The 18,749-nt window shown below is 49.3% G+C and overlaps 1 protein-coding gene across 2 annotated transcripts in view; it reads left to right on the top strand.

Moving 5' to 3' along the window:
• VEPH1 (ventricular zone expressed PH domain containing 1) overlaps positions 1-18,749 on the top strand; it is a 47,132-nt gene that overhangs the window by 18,230 nt on the left and 10,153 nt on the right. For both annotated transcript variants that reach the window (XM_041467613.1, XM_041467612.1), the window contains exons 6-9: positions 2,583-2,803; positions 7,912-8,121; positions 8,424-8,818; positions 16,995-17,134. In XM_041467613.1, the coding sequence (XP_041323547.1) occupies positions 2,583-2,803; positions 7,912-8,121; positions 8,424-8,818; positions 16,995-17,134 (966 nt within the window). The remainder of the gene's footprint in view (positions 1-2,582; positions 2,804-7,911; positions 8,122-8,423; positions 8,819-16,994; positions 17,135-18,749) is intronic.

Raw genomic sequence — 18,749 nt, 5'->3', positions numbered from 1 at the left:
ACAGCTCCTCTCTTGTTTTGCTCTCTAAAAAGTTAGGAAGTGAATTATGGAAGCTTTTGGAATGACAGAGTGGTTTGGGTTGGGAGGGATCTTGAAGCTCATGTCATTCCCCTGCCACGGGCAGGGACATTTCCACCACCCCAGGTTGCTCCAAACTCTGTCTAAGCTGGTCTTACAAAAAGAATCACCTCGCCTAAGAGGAGAAGGAAATGCCTCCATGGCTGATCGAGCAGAGGTGAGCTCATGGAATCATAGAATCTGCCAGGCTGGAAAAGACCTCCAGGACAACTGAGTCCAACCACCAACCCATGTGTGCCTCTGATGGTCTCATCTCACAGCCCCTGTGTCAGGGCCCTCCCAAACCCTCCCTCACCCCTTGTCCCCCTCTCCCCTGTCCTGACACGAGCCGTGCTGTGGATTTTCTGTCACTTCTCAGACAGGAATCAGTGTCCCCTGCCCGGCCAAGCAAAACAAGCGGGCAAGGAGACATCAATGGCAGTGCTGGAACTTTATTTGTTGATGTTTTATTTCACTGGAAGGTTTGCCTGGGGAAAAGAGGTGGCAAGGATTGAGGCTTGGCCCTCAGTGGTCGAGACTGTGCATCTGAGCAGCAAATCCTTGCTGGCTCCTAGAAAAAGCCTCTTGTGCTTCCAGAGACCCTGGGAGAGAGGAGAGCTCTGGAACTGAAAGGTTGCCCCCTTGTTTGCACACACCACTTCTGCTGGTGTCAGCGACACTCTCGGGGGGCAAGCTGAAGCCAGAACTTGTCCCTTAACCATAAACTTGTGCAAATGAAAAACCATCTTGGGGCTCAGGGCAATCGGACACTTTATTTTTTCCCCTGTTTTGAACCACCTGGGAGTTGGAGTTATTTCTGAAAGCCTTGTGATCTTTTTGTAGTCTCCTGAACCTGTTTTTAAGAAAAAAGCTCAGTTTGCCACACACCTCATTGTTTGTGCTTTAGCTCCTCACCTTCTGGCAGATGTAATGCCATAAAATGCAAGGGCTGCTTACGAGAAAATACATGAATACATCAAACAGGCATTGCTGAAATAACAAGGGGTTATGTGCATCCAAATAGGGTTTGTGAAACATTTTGGATAAGAACTGTGGCAGGGATAAGGGCTGCTTTCATGTTGAGCTATTTTGCTGTAATTTTGTTTTGTATAACAGTTACATATTATATTACTCAGGCGAGTTTATTGTTCTTTTACCTCACTCCAGGCGAGTAGCAGCATTTCAGCATGGCTGGAGACTCTCCAGCTGGATCAAAGTGACAGGAAAATGGTCAAAACTGCTCCTCCATTTAGTCTGCTGCACAGTTTGTTTAGAAAACAAAAATGTGTTTTAAATGTTAATTGAGCCTCTGTTTATCTCTTGGAGGAAGGATCGGCTTTCAAATAAATGAGTAACTGTGCACCAAAAAGTCAACCTCGTTCAAGCCATTGAGGAAAAACCTTGGTCACATCAGCCCAGCCCAGGGTGTAGCTGGAGCTTTCCCCCATATGGCTGAAGGGGTGCAATTTGTCTGATCCACTCTTCCCATTTATCTCTGTCATGGCACGACGCAGCAGAGCTGCTTCTCCTTGAATTACGTTGGTTTGCTCTTCCAAAAAAGTCTCACCCGTGATGCAGGGCCATGTCCTGCCAAAGTCTCCGGGTATTTTTATAGCCCAGCTGGGTCTGGAATCAACCTTTCAGCAGATTTTGCTCTCTGGTTATGAGGTCCCAGAAGAGAGGAGGAAATGGGGCTGGGACCCTGCGGAGCCCAGAGCACGTGCGTGGCACATGAGCTCCCTGCTGGCCCTTGGGAAGAAGAAAGCTGTTTGGTTTTTGCCTTTGTTTGTGTTTCAGCACAGGCTGAAATCCAAACATCTCCCAGTTTCTCCATCAATCTGCTGAGGACCAAGTGGGCTTCCCTGAGTAAAAGGATTCCCCCAGTGAAGGATCCAAGGGGAGTTCCTAAGTTAATTGCTGGTTTTTCCACCGCTTTTCCCACGTGGGTGTTTTTAGGACTGTGGAACCCAATCTAATTAGGAGAACTCTAACAGAGGAGCCCTAAACTGGAGATGGTCAGATCCAGGCTGGAGGTTCCCCATTCCTGGAGGTGTTGATGGGGCTTGGAGCAACCTGTGGAATGTGTCCCTGTCCATGGCAGGGGTGGGACTGGGTGGTCTCTAAGGTCCCTTCCAAACCATTGTCTGGTTTTATGAAGTAGCTGAGCCAGACTCATCAGAGGTGAAAGGGGAGCTTGGTGCTGCTGGGGCCCTTATCACTCAGCCAGGCTGATCTACCAACCCAGAAGGATGTAGGGCCCTTAAAGAGCCTTCAGGGATCTGTCTCTAGGTCTGAGGAGGAGACAAGATGTCCTGAGTTAGGCTGGGTTAGGTAACACCAAGAGGAACAAAAGTCGTTTCAGTGAAACCACAAATAAACTGTGTTTGAGGCAGCTGCCTGTGTCATGGTGGGGCAGCCACTCTTCCCCAGGGACGGTGACTCAGTCCCAGCACACAAAGCCCCTGACAGCAGCAAACAAAGAATTCCTGTGTTCAGCCCTGTTCTTATCTCCCCACGCTGCCCAGGAGCGAGCCAGAACCTCCCTGCTGTATCTGGTGAACCAGCTGGCCAACATGGAGCACTCCTTTCACCACCTCCTGCTGCTGGAGATCAAGAGCCTCACCGACACCTTCTCGAGCATCCTGGGCACCCAGAGCAGGGACATTTATCGCATGAGCAACAGCTTCTCTGCCATCGCCAAGCTGCTGGCGCGGCAGCTCGGCACCGACGGCGCGGCGCCCGCCAGGTACTGCTGCTCTGACACAGCCCTGCTCGTGCCTTCAGGGTTGGATTTCATGGTTTCCAGATTCTGTGCTGCCTCAGTGTGTGACTCTGAACTCTGTGTAAAGTGTTAGCTTTACAGCTCAGGCACACAGAGCAATCAATTTTCAGCCCCAGAACCAAGGACACCGCTGCAGCTTCAGCCCAACAGTGCAAACAGCAGGGAATGGAGGGGAGCAGCCTGGGAGGGTGGGACTGCAGAGCCTGGGGCTGGAATTGGACAGGGAACCCAACGTGGAAATGGACCAAAACTTATAAAAGGGTGAGAACTCCTGACTTGGAGTCCATGCTGGGTCCATCCTGGGCAGAGCCACGGCCAGGCTCTTGTGCTGCCCAAGTTCCTTTGAAGGCCTTTTAATAAATCCCTGCTTTATTCCTTTAACTCTGTCTAGCCTCTGTTCTAGGTAGCCTCTTTAGGCATCACTGTGAGGCACCAAAATTCCCATTAAATATAATCCCATTGCCATGAAGAAAGCCATGCCCCAGATAAGTAGATTTAAGCAAGCCAAAAAAGCCTTGGTTAAAAATAAATCAGTGAAGTCAGGCCTCACAATTATCAGTGAGTTTATTCTAGAAAATGCCCACTGAGGGTGATGAGAACAATGGCTGGCGTAGCTCCCTGATGAAGATTTGCCCAAACAAAAGTCTGAAAAGAATTTCTGAAGCATCCACAGCGAGATGTTCTGCTGCCTCAGCTGCTTCTGGCTGTGCATCCTAAGGTTGAAGTGTTGTGGGGTTTGTCACAGTGAGGATGGGAATGTTATTTAAATAGAGGATGGCAGTCACTTCTAATTAGTAAGAGTCTTAGAATTAGATTTGTGTATCCTGCAGTAGGTCAAGGGGGCACACAGGAGCAGCGATTCTTTGGAAAAATGGAACACAGGTGTCAGAAAACTCCTGAGAGTGAAGGCCAGCCCTGGAGCCAGACTGGGAGCAGTGGAGCCAAAACACTGAGCTCAGTGGAGAAACAAATAATTGGTGTCCTGGAGAGAGGTAAAAATGAGAAAGGAGAGGAATCCAGATAGAGCCCCTGATCTGACTACAGGGCTGTGAGAAATGTCCAAGCCTCACCTGGTGGGAGAACCTCAGCAGAAAGCAGCCCTCAGCATTCCCAAGCCATCATAGTCCCTCCATTTATGGTTGAAAAATTACTTTGTTTGTTAAAATACTGTGATATTCATATTCCTTATTATATTCTGGGCTGAACATTTATCTCTAGAGCTGCTAAGAAAGCCCAGTTAAAAACAAGGTTTTCATCAAAATCTGGCTGTTTCTAGCTAAAATTCTCTCTGTTAAGGACTGGCTGGAGAGTAGAAGCTTTATTGTCTGTGTGAGTGTGGTTACAGATGATTTTCTCTCTCTGCTCCTTGATTTTATTTATTTATTTATTTATTTATTTTAAATTTAATTCCCTCCCCCACTCCTCTGTGCCTTCATTATCTCAACATGGCTGTGAGAGATCACAGCAAAATGCTGTTTTTTCAGTTTTTAGCTATTTGGTTTTACATTTCAGGCCTGTATCAAGCAGAGTATCAGCTAAATCAGACAAGGCTGAATGAGAGCTCTCTGCTGATTTAAGCAGAACTGGTTTTGACTCGTGCTTGGGAAGTGGGACCAGTCCAGATGTGAAGGTGGAAGTGCCCTCCCAGCTCTGGAGCTGCTGCAGTCACTGAGCTGAAGAGCAGCAATCCAGAGTGTTTGTGCTGTGAAGGGAAAGCAGGATTTTAAACTGTGGGCCTGGATTGTAACCATTCCTTCCAAAACTCCTGTGTTTACATAAGGAGAAGCTGATTTCTTCAGAGCCATGGCTGGCCCAGCGTAGTTTGACCAGGGAATTTTACATGCAGGGACTGGGGAGCATAATTAAAACCAGGCCATGCCCTGCTGCTCCTTACTGTCCCAAAATTGCAAGTTATTCAGTCCCAGAGGGGCTTTTAAAGAACATATGCAGGGTTTTAATGGACTTAGCCAACCTAGAGGGGCAGTGTAGTCAATTCAAGGGGAAGAAAGCTTCAAAGTCCTGGTTCTGTATAAGAACTGAGCTTAAGGTGCTGCACCAGTGCTGCTCCTCCCAGTGCTGTGGCTGCTTGGAATTGTTTGGCACTGGGACAGGAGAGATTTAGGTTAAATATGAGGAAGCTCTTCACTCATAGGGTGGGCAGGCCCTGGCACAGGGTGCCCAGAGCACCTGGGACTGCCCCGATCCCTGGCAGTGCCCAAGGCCAGGCTGGGCAGGGCTTGGAGCAGCCTGGGACAGTGGAAAGGTCCCAGTGGAAGGAGATGGAATGAGATTATCTTTAAGGTCCCTCCAAGACAAACCAGTCTGGGATTCTGCTGACAGTTCCATGATCTTTCCTCCATCACTTGCCTTCAAACTTTCTTGTCCATCCTATTTGAGGAGGTGATTTTTCTCCCCTGACAAACCACAAACACCCTGAGCCATCCTTGTAGCCTTCATGCTCACAGAGGTGAAGCCTTGGCCACAACCCCAGGTGTATTTTCATAAATCTCCCTTTGGGATGGTCTTTTCCCCACTGTGAGCTCCCCACTGCTGGTGTGGTAATGGTGCTGCTGGTCTGGAGAAATGCCCTTTGTGCTAATGCATCACCTGGGCATTGAGGTGCATTTGCCCAGAGGATTTGAAGCATGAAGCCATCAGCAGCCTGGCACTGTTTTTGGCACGATGGTTTCCCCGTGAGCTCGTGCACCCTCCTCCTCCTCCTGCAAACAGCTTTGGTGTAAGCTGATCCTGCTCCAGCAGCCTCAGCAGTGCCTCTTGCCAAGACTGCAGACAATGGTTGGTGTGAGAGGAGCTGGAAGGGGAGCCCAGCAGGAAGGGCTGCCAGAGGTCCCAGTGGGCTGGGATGGAGCCCTCAGCGAGGGTTTTGTGGGGTTTTGTGCTTTTGGCTTCCCAAGGAACTGATGTGGGCACAGGGCTGGTGCACAGGAGAGCTCCTGGGCACTCTGAGACCCTCTGCTTCCTGCTTGGGAATCCTGGCACCAGCAGGGGCAAAAATGGGATGGTGGCTTGAGGAGCCCACCCTCCACACCCCAGGAGTGGTTTTTTTTCTGCTCTACATACAGAAAATAGGGTTCATCCACGGTTCTTTTCCAGCCATAACAGTTTTGTGGTTCTTTAGGAGAAGTACTTCTTGCATTCCCTTCACAAAGCCACGGGAGCTCAGCAGGAGAAGGCTGGACAAAGAGGTGCTGTTTGAAACACCATTTTTAATCCCAAACATCACCAAGGCTCCCTGGTTGGGGTCTGTCACTCCCAAGGCCCATCAGTCCATCAATCCCCTCTCTGTGCCCCCAGGCTTTGCCCATATTTACACAGGGAACAGGAGTTTTCCTTAGAGCTCACCTCCCACAATGGGAGCAGTGTTGGGAGCTGTGGTGGAATGACTGCTTTCCAATAAATTAAATCTTGTCCTACATCCCCAGAAAGATTTGTTAGGAAAGGTCACATCAAGGGTCTTTATTACAGAAGAATATTTTTCAAGTGCTCCTCAGTGTTAATATATTATGAGATCTTGCTTGAATTAAAAACAAAGCAAGACAAAACTTGCCAGCTCCCCTGAGAAATATCCTGAGCTGCCTTTATCAAAACAAGTGAAAAAGTGCATTTTGTGATGCCACATTTCTGGTTGTTTTTTAAAAACCTGGCTTTTTACAATTGGTAATTTGCAGTTTGGGGAGTTTTTAATGGGCTCCCCCACTGTGAGTGTGACTTGTGAGACTCTGCTGCTTTGGAAGGGCTGTGTTAAACCCCTGGTTTGTGGTTTTATATATCCATGTTTTACAGATTTAACTATTCAGATGTTTGTTCATCAGGAGGGAAAAAAGAAAATCAAACAAAGAAATAGTCAGAAGCATAACAAACTTGTTTTAGAGCTGTGAGTGGAGTTTAAAAAGTAAATACTGTCCAATCCCCCTTGATTCTCCAAGAGATTCCTGTTTGCTCTGTGCTGCTCCATGATTTTTGGTGCCAGTTCCTGCCTGCTTGCAGGAGTGAGATGGGAACGTGCACACCATCCCAGCAGGGCAGGGAGAGGGGAAGGAGCAGTGATGCTCTTGCTGCTGTCCCTGAGAAGTCCAGTCCTGCTGCTGCTGCAGCATCTCCAAGGCAGAGTAAGGATACTCAAAATTCAGATTTCCAGCACATGGCAAAATATTCAGAGGAGCTGAGTCTCTGTGCAGGCTCTGAGCGATGAAGGAACCCAGAAAAAGCCATTTTCAAAGCTGTTTGAGGGAACCCAGCACATTTTTACCAACAGTGTCTTTCCCAGCAGATTTCTTTTTGTCCTGTAAGATCAACAGCTTCCCTTCAATTTATTGGAAAGTTACCTTTGAATTTTTGCTTTAAAATGTTCCATATTGTGGCTGCCCATCCCTGGCAGTGCCCAAGGCCAGGCTGGATGGGGCTGGAGCAGCCTGGTACAGTGGAAGGTGGCACTGGACGGGCTTTAAGGTCCCTCCAACCCAAACCATTCCATGATTCTCTGATTCTGTGATTTTACGACAATAATAATCCAAAACAGAGCTACTTGCCCTGCAGTACTACAAGTTCATTTTAACTCTTCATTTTCTCTTTGCTGAGCTGGAGTCACATTGCTCATAACTTTTTCCAAGTTTTAAAAGGTATTTTTCTTTCTCAGAGGGCAGTAATTCAGTAAGAACTGCATGTACTTTGGTCAAAGCTTTAAAACCACAGATTTCTATAAAGTCTGCAAATAGCTTGACTTTTGCCTTGTTAAAATAATGCAATAAGTCAGTGTTTAGCAATTTTGAGAGAATGGTTTGAGTTCAGATGAAAAACTTTTGACTATCAGGGACAGAGTTGTGATTTGCTGGTGCTTGGCAGTTTCCATCCCAGGGTTGTCAGAGATGTTCAATGCTTCTGATCCATCAGAGATGTTGATCTAGAATATGTTGCTGAAAATAACCTCAGGGAATCTCTGTTTAAACATAATTGTTTTACCAGATCCAAACCACAAGTCCCAGGCACAGACACAGCATCAGCACAACGAACAGAGTGTGCCAGAGTTAAACCTCTGCTTTCTGCTTCCTCAGGATGGAAAAGGACCCTGAGGCAGAATGTCCTGCACCACTGGATGATTTAAAATCTGTCATGAACGGCAGTGAAGAAGATGAAAAGCTGCAAGTTAAAATCCAGGCTTTTGAAGAGAAAATAAATGTGGACAACAGCACCCCCGGCTCAGTGAGGAGATACAGCCTGGGCCAGGTTTCTAAAGAAGAAAGGAAGGATATGAGGTTTAACAGGTATGGCTCTGGAAAATGTGTGAGGGGTTCAGGGAGATCAGTTTTGTCATAAAACTTTATCCAAACATGGAGGGTTTGAGCTGCTCGTGGAATACCCACAGGCAGCATAAACCTAAATTTAACCCATTTTTGCATCCATGGACTTAAGGGCTGGATGAAATCTTTCTAAATCCCAGAACCCCAGAATGGTTTGGGTTGGAAGGGACCACACTGGGCTCTCTGAGGGAGCTGCACAGGGCACATTCTGGGGGGATTTTTGTGCTCTGCTCTGTTCCAAACCCTTTTTCCTTTCCTCCCTGCAGATCCAAGAGCCTGGCCCTGCACACGCTCCGGGTGAGGGGGCTGAGCTCGGAGGGAGGGCCGGACGAGGACAGTGGGGACATCCCTGCTGGCATCTCCTTCTCCGAGCTCTGCCTCAGCCAGGAGCAGCAGCAGGTGCCTTTTGGGGTGCAGCCCGAAGCAGGGCTCGTGGGGACCTGCCTGGTTTCACACCAGAGTGCTGATCCCCCCCAGGCAGGCAGTCTGCCAGAGGTGAGCCCGGAGAAGGCTGTGGAGGGAAGGGCAGAGGCAGCCACGGGCCCTGTGGAGCACCAGGACAAGCTATACCTGCACCTGAAGGAGAACCTGGGCAAAGTCAAGGAATATGTGATGGAGATGGGGAGGAGGATTCCCATCCCTGAGCAGTGTGTGATTGAAGGTAAGGGATGAACCTCCCAAGGACTTCTACACCCACCCAGACCCCCCTGAGGGCCCAAAGGGGAGCAAAGACCCCCAGCACAGGCAGGGAGGATCATCAGCTGTAGGAAACAACATTTCCCAAATGGAATCTTTGGAAACCTTCCAGGATTCATTTCCTTCAGGGACACATCCCATCCCATGCCTCTCCCACACTCCCACATGGGCTCAGATGAACATTTCCTTCTGGATGTCATGGGGAGTGAACCCTGAGGGTGGCAGAGCCTCTGGGCACAAGGCAGGGCAGGAAGGGACATTCCCAGCTCCAGGCTGGAGCTGTGGACATCAGGGACATCCTAGGACACCAGGGATGGATGTGTGCTGGAGATTCCACATGCCATGGGCCCCGTGCTGGTCCGTGGGGCTCCTGCTGGGCTGGCTTGGGGCAGGTCTGGGGCTCCTTCCTCATTGCCAAGTTATTAAATCAGCTGGATTGGGACAACAAAGGTCAGGACCCTCAAGGCAGGACCCTCCAACCACAAAACTCCCTGAGGGCACAGCGGGGTGAGATCCCCATGGGCTGGCTTGGGTTGGATTCCATCTCACCAATCCCTGGGGTGCTCTGATGTTTGCTGCTTTCATCCCTGGTGGGTCTGTGATCTGCTCCTCTTTGAAGTGAATGCTTTGGGCTGGGTTGGGCTGGGTTGGGTTGGGTTGGGTTGGTCCTGCTTTATTCCCTTTGAGGTGAATTTGGGTGCATCCAGCTCCTCACTGGTGGCCATGAGCTGTTCACAGCCCAACCCTTCCATGGGCCAGGTTGATCCCAAAGAGCAGCTACCTCAATCAATTTAATTTTCTTTAATAAATTAAATTTCCAGTCACTTCAGACATCACCTTCTAATACAGCATCACTTCAGCTCCAACAAGCATCAACTGAAGTTGATAAAAGATTTATTTCTTTCCTTTCTCAGTGGTCAAGAAGTGGAAAAGCAGTTTCCACTCATAAAAGGGATATAATTCTTTCTCTATATGTATTTTATAAGCTTATGCTTCTGAAGAATTTCCTAAATACCTTAAATTCCAGGTTTAGTAGTTGAAATAGTTATTTGGTAGAATTAAGGATAAAACTTGTGTTGCACAAAATTCCAGTGAAAACATGAGAGTGAACAATGTGGTTTTTGAAGTGCTGAGTGCTCTGACCCCACATTAATGAAATCCCATATATTGAATATTTTTTAATGTATTGCTCAGTTTCCTTTCTGCAATACCTCTTATGATACATCCTAGGCATCTGACTATTTCTAAATTCACTCAAACTATTGTAATTTCCTGAAAATCCTCAACTAGCATTCCTAGGGAAGTTCCTTGGGCAGGGACACATGTGCAGAGCAGAGATTTATGGGACTCGTTCTGAATCTGTTGAAGAAATGCAGCCCTGCTCATTCCACAAGGGACAGCTCTGTTAATATTCCAGATATTGCACAAAGCTCTCCAAAACCCTGCAGTTATTGCACTTCAGAGATCCCCAAACTCTAACAGGGCCCACTCAAAGGCGTGTTTTACATTTCACCAACGTGTTTAGCAGAAAAAAAAACAAGATTAGAAAACATTAATAAATATAGTGGGCTGATTTTATGTTGGCTGTGTGGGAGTCTGAACTGGAAATTTAATGTGTAAGACATGGAAGATATGAAAAGATAAGAACCCCAGAGCAGCCCCTCATGAGACAGAGTATTTGAAGGAAAAAAATGTGTTGCAAGAGTGCACATTCCCCAAGCTTTCCTTTCCCTGCTCAGGTCTTTCCTGGGATTTCAAGTGGCAGCTCTGGGGGGTCAGCAGGGTGTTAATAAAGAAGAATTTAGAAGAATTTCCAAGGGGTGATGGCCAAATTCTGCTCTCTTGACCAGAGTTCCACCCCTGCTGGCATTTCTGCTGCTGCTGGTGTCTGACCTGGGGCAGCCTGTCTGGAACTGGGGGGAATTCCTCATTCTTAACCCCAGACTGGGGGCTCCTCCAGAAGGGGGTGTGCTGCTGAGGGCAGAACCTTGGGAATATCCCAGTTTTCCTGCAGGACCCCTTGGATCTGGGCACTGACGACACAGGGGAAGGTGTCCCTGCCCAGGAGCTGGAGGGGCTCTAAGGTCCCTTCCAACCCAAACCATTCTGGGACTGCCTGCATTAATTAGAGCCTCAATTTGGAGGATAAAGGATGAGAATGGCTGCAAGAGTGTGAGGAAAATCAGAGAGCTCCATGTGGAGATAAATGGCCTCTGCAGCCTGGAAAAGAGATTTGCAATATCACCAGTGACTGGGAGGATTAACTGAGTGTCTGCCCCGATCCAGGTGCTGGAGAACATGCCATGAAGTTGTCAGAGGCAAGTTTAAAACACACAAAATAGGCACTTCTGCTCTGCTAAATTGTCTGTGATTTGCAAATTGGCTTTTTTGCTCTTGAGTCAGATGTTTGCTGTGTAGGTCTTACCCCTCACGGAGTATTTTTGCTTTACAGGGTGTGATTTGCAGGCTCCTTGTTGACTTCTAAGCTCATTCAATTTATATTCCATGTCCAAATGGATGCAATATTAACTGGAGTGTCAGATTTTACAGCTGGGAAGGGCTGCAGGTTAAGAAGTGTCAGGGTGGATCCATGAACTGTCTGTGACAGTTTGAGGATGCCTCATACAGACCTTGAAAAATTGCCATGTCAGCCCTGTTGTTTAATATTTACTATTTTTGGCTGGCTGTGCCTTGGGCAGGGGAGAGCTGTGAATTGGGTGATGATCCTACAGCAGGAGCAGTGCTAGCACTGGGCTGTTGGCCAGAAGGTTTTATCCTAAAGAAAAGGGCTAAGCTGGGGGTGTTTCACCCAGACAAGCTGCAACACCAGACTCACATGCATAAGGGGATTTTTTTTGGAATACCACTGCAGTCAGGGAGGGGATTTGAGCTGGGGAAGAAAGAAGGAGCCCAAACCTATAAAAATCCATTTATTGGTTCAGTTCCTGCTTAGCTTGAAGCCTTGTGCCCTGACCCACATCTCTGACATACCTGATGCAATTTGAGGCATTTTTTTATGTCATGTTCATCACATAAAGCCTCTTAATCCTGGAGATCTTTTCCTTGAAAGAAGAGAAAAACAACAAGCCACCATATTTGTCAGGCTCTTCAGTTTTCACAGAGCTCAGCAGCATTTTCCTCAGCCCATATTTTTTTGGGGATGGGTTGGGATGCTGTATTCTCTGGTGGTGATTTCTGATCAGGATTTCTGACCTGCTCTCCTTGTTTCCCCCCACTGCCAGGACGGTGCCTCAGAGCATGGCCCTGTGTATCCTGCCCTTGGGAGGGGCTGGGTGCAGCCATTCCCAGACAGGAGCCTGCACAGCTGCTGGATTTGGTTATAACAAGGACAGGCCCTTGTGCTCTGCTCTGGTTCTGCTCGATTTTTAGGTAATTTGGGTAAAAAAGCTACTATTAATGCCCAGAGCTTTGAACGTGGAGTGAGCTGCTGGAAGAAAAGCATCTGATGATATCTGTGTGTCAAGGATGCTGGAGGATTTGCCATCTCCAGCCTCCTTTTGAAAGGACAGAGCCCTGGGAGACCACGGAATCATTTCCCCCTCGCTCACTGAGGCCAGTCCAGCGACACCCAAGGAAAAACATTGGAACCATTTTCCAGCAGTCCCTCCTGGCTGCTGGTGCCATGCAGGAGGAAATCCATCCAGGGAGCATTCCCTGGGACTCCTGGCAGAGGAGGAGGCGGCAGGGGGAGCAGGTTGCAGCGTGCTGGCCCCCAATGTGGTTGTTATTATGTTTTATGTGGTACTGAGGGGTAATGGGGACCAGATGACGGCGTGGATGGAACAGCTCATTGCTCCCCTGCAGTGCTCACCCCTGCTCCGGCCTGACGGATTCCAGCATTCCATCAGCCAGCCCCTGATTGGGAACAGATGGGCCTCGGGTCCTGCAGGGGGATCGCAGAGCTGGGCAGGCTCGGCAGAGCGTTCCCAGGGAGCAGCAATGCTCTGCAAACATGAGCTGGCATTCCATCCGCCAGGGCTGGCATTCCAGACACCCCAGGGCTCAGGGAGGCAGGGCCATGGCAGTGCCACTGCTGGGGATGGCGGTGCCACCGCTGGGGATGGCAGTGCCACTGCTGGGGATGGTGGTGCCACCGCTGGGGATGGCAGTGCCAGCACGCAGGATGACAGTGCCACTGCTCAGGAGGGCAGTGCCACCGCTCAGAAGGGCAGTGCCAGCACTCAAGAGGGCAGTGCCACTGCTCAGAAGGGCAGTGCCAGCACTCAGGAGGGCAGTGCCAGCACTCAGGAGGGCAGTGCCAGCACTCAGGATGACAGTGCCACTGCTCAGGATGGCAGTGCCAGCACTCAGGAGGGCAGTGCCAGCATGCAGGATGACAGTGCCAGCACTCAGGAGGGCAGTGCCACCGCTCAGGATCAGTGTCATGCTCAGGAGGGCAGTGCCAGCACTCAGGAGGGCAGTTCCACTGCTCAGGATGGCCGTCGTGCTCCTGGTGATCCACGTTGTCAGATCAAGGAGAAATTCCCAGTGCCACAGGCAGTGTTGGGAATGTGCCCAGCTGTCCCCTGGCTGCCCTCACACACGTGTGGCACATCCTGGGGGCCTCACACCTGCCCTGGGAGCAGGCTGCTCTCCAGGTGAGCTTCACCTGGCAGCTGGGACACTCCTGGGGGTGGTGGCATCAACCAGAGGACTTACTTGGAGCAACCTCTAGGAGTAGGGGAAGGAAGGGGGAGTAGAACAGCATGAGCTTTAAGGCCCTTCCAACCCAGTCTGTGATTCTGGGATGATTTTATGGCTTCTGAGCTCCTGGATTTGCCCCTTGGATGTGGAGTCTGTGCTGAGTGCCTCGTTGTTGGTGTCCACCCCTGTTACAGCCCTGCCTTCTCTGCTGGTGTTGGTGTAACTCACACCTTGCACTGAATTATGCCCTGCACACAAAGTTAGTGGTGTTAAGAACAATATAAAGCAGCATTTATTGAAGCTGCTTGCTTTAAAAATTGCCCTCTCCTCCTATAAATGTATTTATTGTTTGCATACTTTTTGTAACCCAAACTGAAGAGGTCAGGCAAAGGAAACTGAGGAAGCTGAAAAAGCTTAAACCCAAAATTTAAAAAGTTGCATCCCTTTCTTATTGGTTCCATGTTTATGCATGGGTTTGATTCTATTCAGGAAATTTATGAGCATACTTTTGCTCCTATTAACAGATTTCATTTAATAGTAAAGGATCACCAATGTAAATCAAATAACACATTAATTGTTCCCAGAGCCAGTGACTCTGTACCCTCCTGGTTCAGCCCAGCATGTGAAGCTGCAATAGGTAACAATTAACAGTTCTGCTGACATTCTTCTGGTTGTATTTTGTTCCTTTTCCCCAGGCACAACCACTCAGTTGTGAACTTTAAAATTGCAACATATATTCCCTTGTTTCCTGTAGGAGAAAGGAGTTGTTGCTTATTCCCTGGCTGGAAGGCAGAGCCACGCCAAGAGCTGGGCTGAGAAATGTTCCTTGGCTCAGGAATGGTTCCTTGGGGTCTTGATCAGCCTTCTGGGGCATTTGGTGACTCTGTGGGTGGGTTTGTGTCTTGTGGTGCTCTTCACATGTTCTCGTGTTTCAAAATCCTTTTCTTGTGGTACTTGGACTCTCCTGCCAAGGCTGAGGAAGGAGGAGAACCTGGCAGGTAATGAAAGGATAGGAGAAAATGGTCTTAAACTGCCAGAGGGCAGGGTGGATGGGATGTTGGGAAGGAATTCCTGGCTGGAAGTGGCTGGGATGCAATTCCCAGAGCAGCTGTGGCTGCCCCTGGATCCCTGGCAGTGCCCAAGGCCAGGCTGGACAGGGCTTGGAGTACCTGGGACAGTGGGAGGTGTCCCTGCCATGGCAGGGGCTGAAATGAGATGATATTTAAAGTCCCTTCCAACCCAAGGCACTCCATGATTCCATGGTTCTGCTGAATTGGAATAACTGATATTCCCTGTCAGAGGTGGATCCTGGTGGTTCATCAGGAGCTGCTGAAAGCTGCACGTAGCAAACGTGGGCTGCTGCTCAGCCAGTGCCAAACCCAGCACATCAAACAGAGCAGAGCAGCCCTGAGGAGCTGCTCAGCTCATTCCAGAGCCTGGCAGATCGTCTGGGAAGGAGCTTTCTGCAGTGGTAGTGACAAATGAGTGCTGCAGTTTTCCAGGAACTTCGTGCTCAGCCAGCCAGGGCCCTGCTCTGGAGCTGCCGTTGATTTTGGCACGTGTCCTCAGCCTCCGTGTGCTCCTCAGTGTCACCACAAAGCCTTGCTAAGCACTTTCTCAGGAGCTTCTCCACAGATCCTTTGCCATTTTTACCTGCAGCATTCGGGAATGTCCTTCCCAGCCCACCAAACAGATCCCACCTGGGTGCCTTTTCTCCCCAGGGGCTGCAGCCCTGCCCCTTCTGCTCCCAGGTTTTTTGCCAGTCCGTGTGTTTGTAACTGGGAGAGTCATGGCTGTGCTCCAGGGAAGAGGAAGGACAAGCTGCCTGCTCCTCTTCACCGTGCTTTGGGGTCATTTTTAGCTAAGACTCATTTCCCATCTTGAAACATCAACTTTTCACACACATGGCCCCAGGCCAAGCCTGATTTCTGCTTGAGTGCATGAGTGAAGGTTATTTCAGCATCTGTGAGGGGTCTGCAGTTTGGAGGAGCATCTGTCAGCAGCCTCCTTGGAAATGTCATTGTGTGCTTTCATGTGCCCCAGGATCCAGGATGGCTCTAATTAACCCCTTTGGCTTCCCAAACTCCTCTGTTACAGTGAACACGAGCACTGGCAGGTTTGGATGAGAACTGGCAGGTTTGGGTAGTGAAACTCAAGTTTTCTCCATAGCCAGAAATCCAAGTGTGTGCATTTTATGCCATAATCCAAGAGAAGTGGATTTATGCCCCGTTTTTCCCTGCTGGGGTGTGTTGCTCATGGCCCAGCCATGCAGGGATGTGACTCAGTCTCTTGCTGTCCTGGTGAGTCACCGTGGGGAGAAGGGGGAAGGAAGAAAAGGCTCAAAGAAAATCTCCTGACTGGAAAAGTGAGTTGTGACTTTGGAGAAAACGTGAGTAAGCAGAGATGGTTTCTGGATCTCCTGACAAGGAGAGGCTGAGAGCAGAGGCAGCCTGTGTGTCCACAACAGACAGGCTCGAAATGCTTGGTTTGACACTTTCCATGTAATCAAGATGTGAATGCACAGGAGGAAAATGTAATAATTTCAGTATTTTGTGTGAAGGTGTGATATGTGAGGAATGAGTTTACCAGAGGTACAAAAGGATGCTTTGCTAGAACAAAGTGTCAGTGGCCAGGTTGTCACTGAAAATGCAGAAAATCTAAAAGTGGGATGTTGGAACCTGCCAGAAATGCTGCAGAGAGGCCAGGTGGCTGTGAGGCTGGGAGCAAACCTCCAGAAGCTGGCAAGGGGAAACCATTTTATCATCCTCTGACAAAGCTGTTTGGGTTTGCTGAGGAAATGGCTTCACATGGACAGAGGGCAGGGATGGATGGGATATTGGGAATTCCTGGCTGGGCTGGAATTGCCAGAGCAGCTGGGGCTGCCCCTGCATCCCTGGCAGGTTGGACACTGGGGCTGGGAGCACCTGGGACAGTGGGAGGTGTCCCTCCATGGCAGGGGTGGCACTGGGTGGGATTTAAGGTCCCTTCAACCCAAACCATTCCATGATCTATAGTATTTAGCAAAAGCAGAATTGTGCATCTCAAGGGCTCCATTTCCAGTTCAAGCCATCACCTCAACAGGGATCCAAAAGTGTCAGCCCCACCTGGCTGGGGTCTGCTAGGGCAGGGGTTTTCCAACAAACTTTTTACATAGGATAAGGGACACACAGTTTGGATGGGCCTGCTGGTTTGGTATCCCAAACACACCAGAAAGCACAAGGACTGTGAACAGCCTGGCTGGGCTCTGCTGCCCCTCCTGCATTTGGCAGTAAAGGGTTACTGGGTAAGATCTGAAGCACTGAACACTGAATTTCTCTCCTTCCTTAAGGGTGCAGACACATCAGTGCCCTGCTGGCTGCAGGAGTGCCCCAAATCCTGAGGGGAATGTTTTCCCACGTGGCTCTGGCACCCCAGCACGGGCACTGTTTCCTCTCTGCTTTGTAGCTGATCTTTACATCCCACGTTTGCCTTTGCAGATACTGTCCAAAGCTGTGTGGCAAAGCTGTTCTTCAGCTGTCCCCTGAAGGGCCACTACTGCCTGTACAGCAAATCCAGCTTCACCCTGGTGAGCCAGCAGCCTCCCCTCTGGATCCACATCATGTTCCTGTTCCAGCAGGTGAGGACCACACCAACCAGGGCCCCTCTGGGCTCTCCTGGGCCACTTGGACAGGAATGTTTCGTGGTTAAACTCATTAAATGCACCTCTAGCTCACAGCCATTTGTGACCCTTGTGGTCCCTCAGGAACTTGTTCCACTGGGCTGAAGTTATTTTGTGTTTTATAAGTTTTTATATTTCTGTTAAATAGCCCAGATTCAAACTGGCTGGGGAGATTACAAAGTCTGGGGATAAAAAAGTGGGACTAAAGCATATTGTTCTTATTCAGGCAAAACTTCCAGGTGCCTGGAAGCAGCCAGGAGCTGGCAGTGGGTTTTAGGGGAGCAGCACCAACCCCAAGGCTGCAGGAGGAGGTTGGAGGGGCAGAACCCACTGGGGTTTCACTGCAGAAGTTTGGACTGAGCAGAATTTGTAAATCAGCCCAGTGCTGTTCTACCACCCCTCAAATGATTTTCCTGTGTTTAATATTGCTTCCAAGAACAGTCCAGCACTTGCACATGTGTGGAATTTCCTAACAGGTTACAAATAGTGTGAAACTAAGAGAGAAGCCTCCATTCACACTTCAAGATGCAACAGTGGGGTTTGAGCTGAAATACAATGTTCAGTTTCTTATCACACACAGAGCCTTTCACTGCAGTTCATCCCATCCTAAGGCAGCCTTGGGAACAGCCAGGATTATCCAAAATTCACACAGTGAGGGATGCTGTGGATGGAACAGCCTGAATTGCTCTGCCCTGTGTGTTTTCCTAGAAATAAATACTTTTCAAGAACATTGGTCAGTTAATTTAAAAAATAATAATGGAGAGTTCTACTGTGTTTCCAAACTCTTGGATAGAAATTGGGAAATTATTAGTGCAGGACAGCAGGATTAGGCTGGATGGGTTTGCTCAGACAGAGGAGACAGAAAGTCCATCCAGGAATCCCACATTTGAAGGACATTGCCCATATTGTGAAATCAAATATTTGCAGTATGGAAAATCAGATTTGTTGTGCACTCTTATCTTGGCTCTGGTGTGTAAATGCATTCTTTAATTAAAAGATCACGGAGGAGATGGAGGAGAGGCACAAATGTTCTCAGCCACAGTGCTGCTGTGTGAGCAGTGGTGCCACAAAGAGCTCGGGCTGTTGGAATGCCAGGGTCACCCACAGTGCTGGGAGCGTGGAGCCTTTGGCTCAGGGAGCTCTGGAGGGGACAGCACCCACCCAGCAAGGTGACATCCTGTCCTGTTCAGGAGCTGAAAGCTCCTGCACTCCGTGCTGAGAATGTCCTGTGCAGTTCTCCCTCCTGAGCTTCATCCTGCCCTCTGCCCAGTGCTGCTCGAGGACTGAGACCTGGAGGAGCTCCAAACAAGCTCACACAGCCCTGCAGGGGCATGAGGCACCTCTCCCTCTGGCTGGAAATGCCAGGTTTTCCCAGGGGGATGCAGCTCCCCCAGGTCTGTGTGTGGTTCACAGAGGCCAGTGCTGCTGACTGGTGAGAAATTCACATTTCAATACAGAACCAGGTCGTGTAGTGGCCCTTGAAGGGCAATCCTCAGATCTCAGAGATGTGCAATAAACTTCAGAAACCCAGAGGAAATGAGATGTTTGATGTTGTATCCAGCTGTGAGCCCAC

The sequence above is a fragment of the Pyrgilauda ruficollis genome, unplaced genomic scaffold (genome assembly GCF_017590135.1).
Source record: "Pyrgilauda ruficollis isolate IOZ18807 unplaced genomic scaffold, ASM1759013v1 scaffold21, whole genome shotgun sequence".
NCBI lineage: Eukaryota > Metazoa > Chordata > Aves > Passeriformes > Passeridae > Pyrgilauda > Pyrgilauda ruficollis.
The sequence above is the reverse complement of the archived record's forward strand: the minus strand, read 5'-3'. Positions and strand labels throughout refer to the sequence as shown.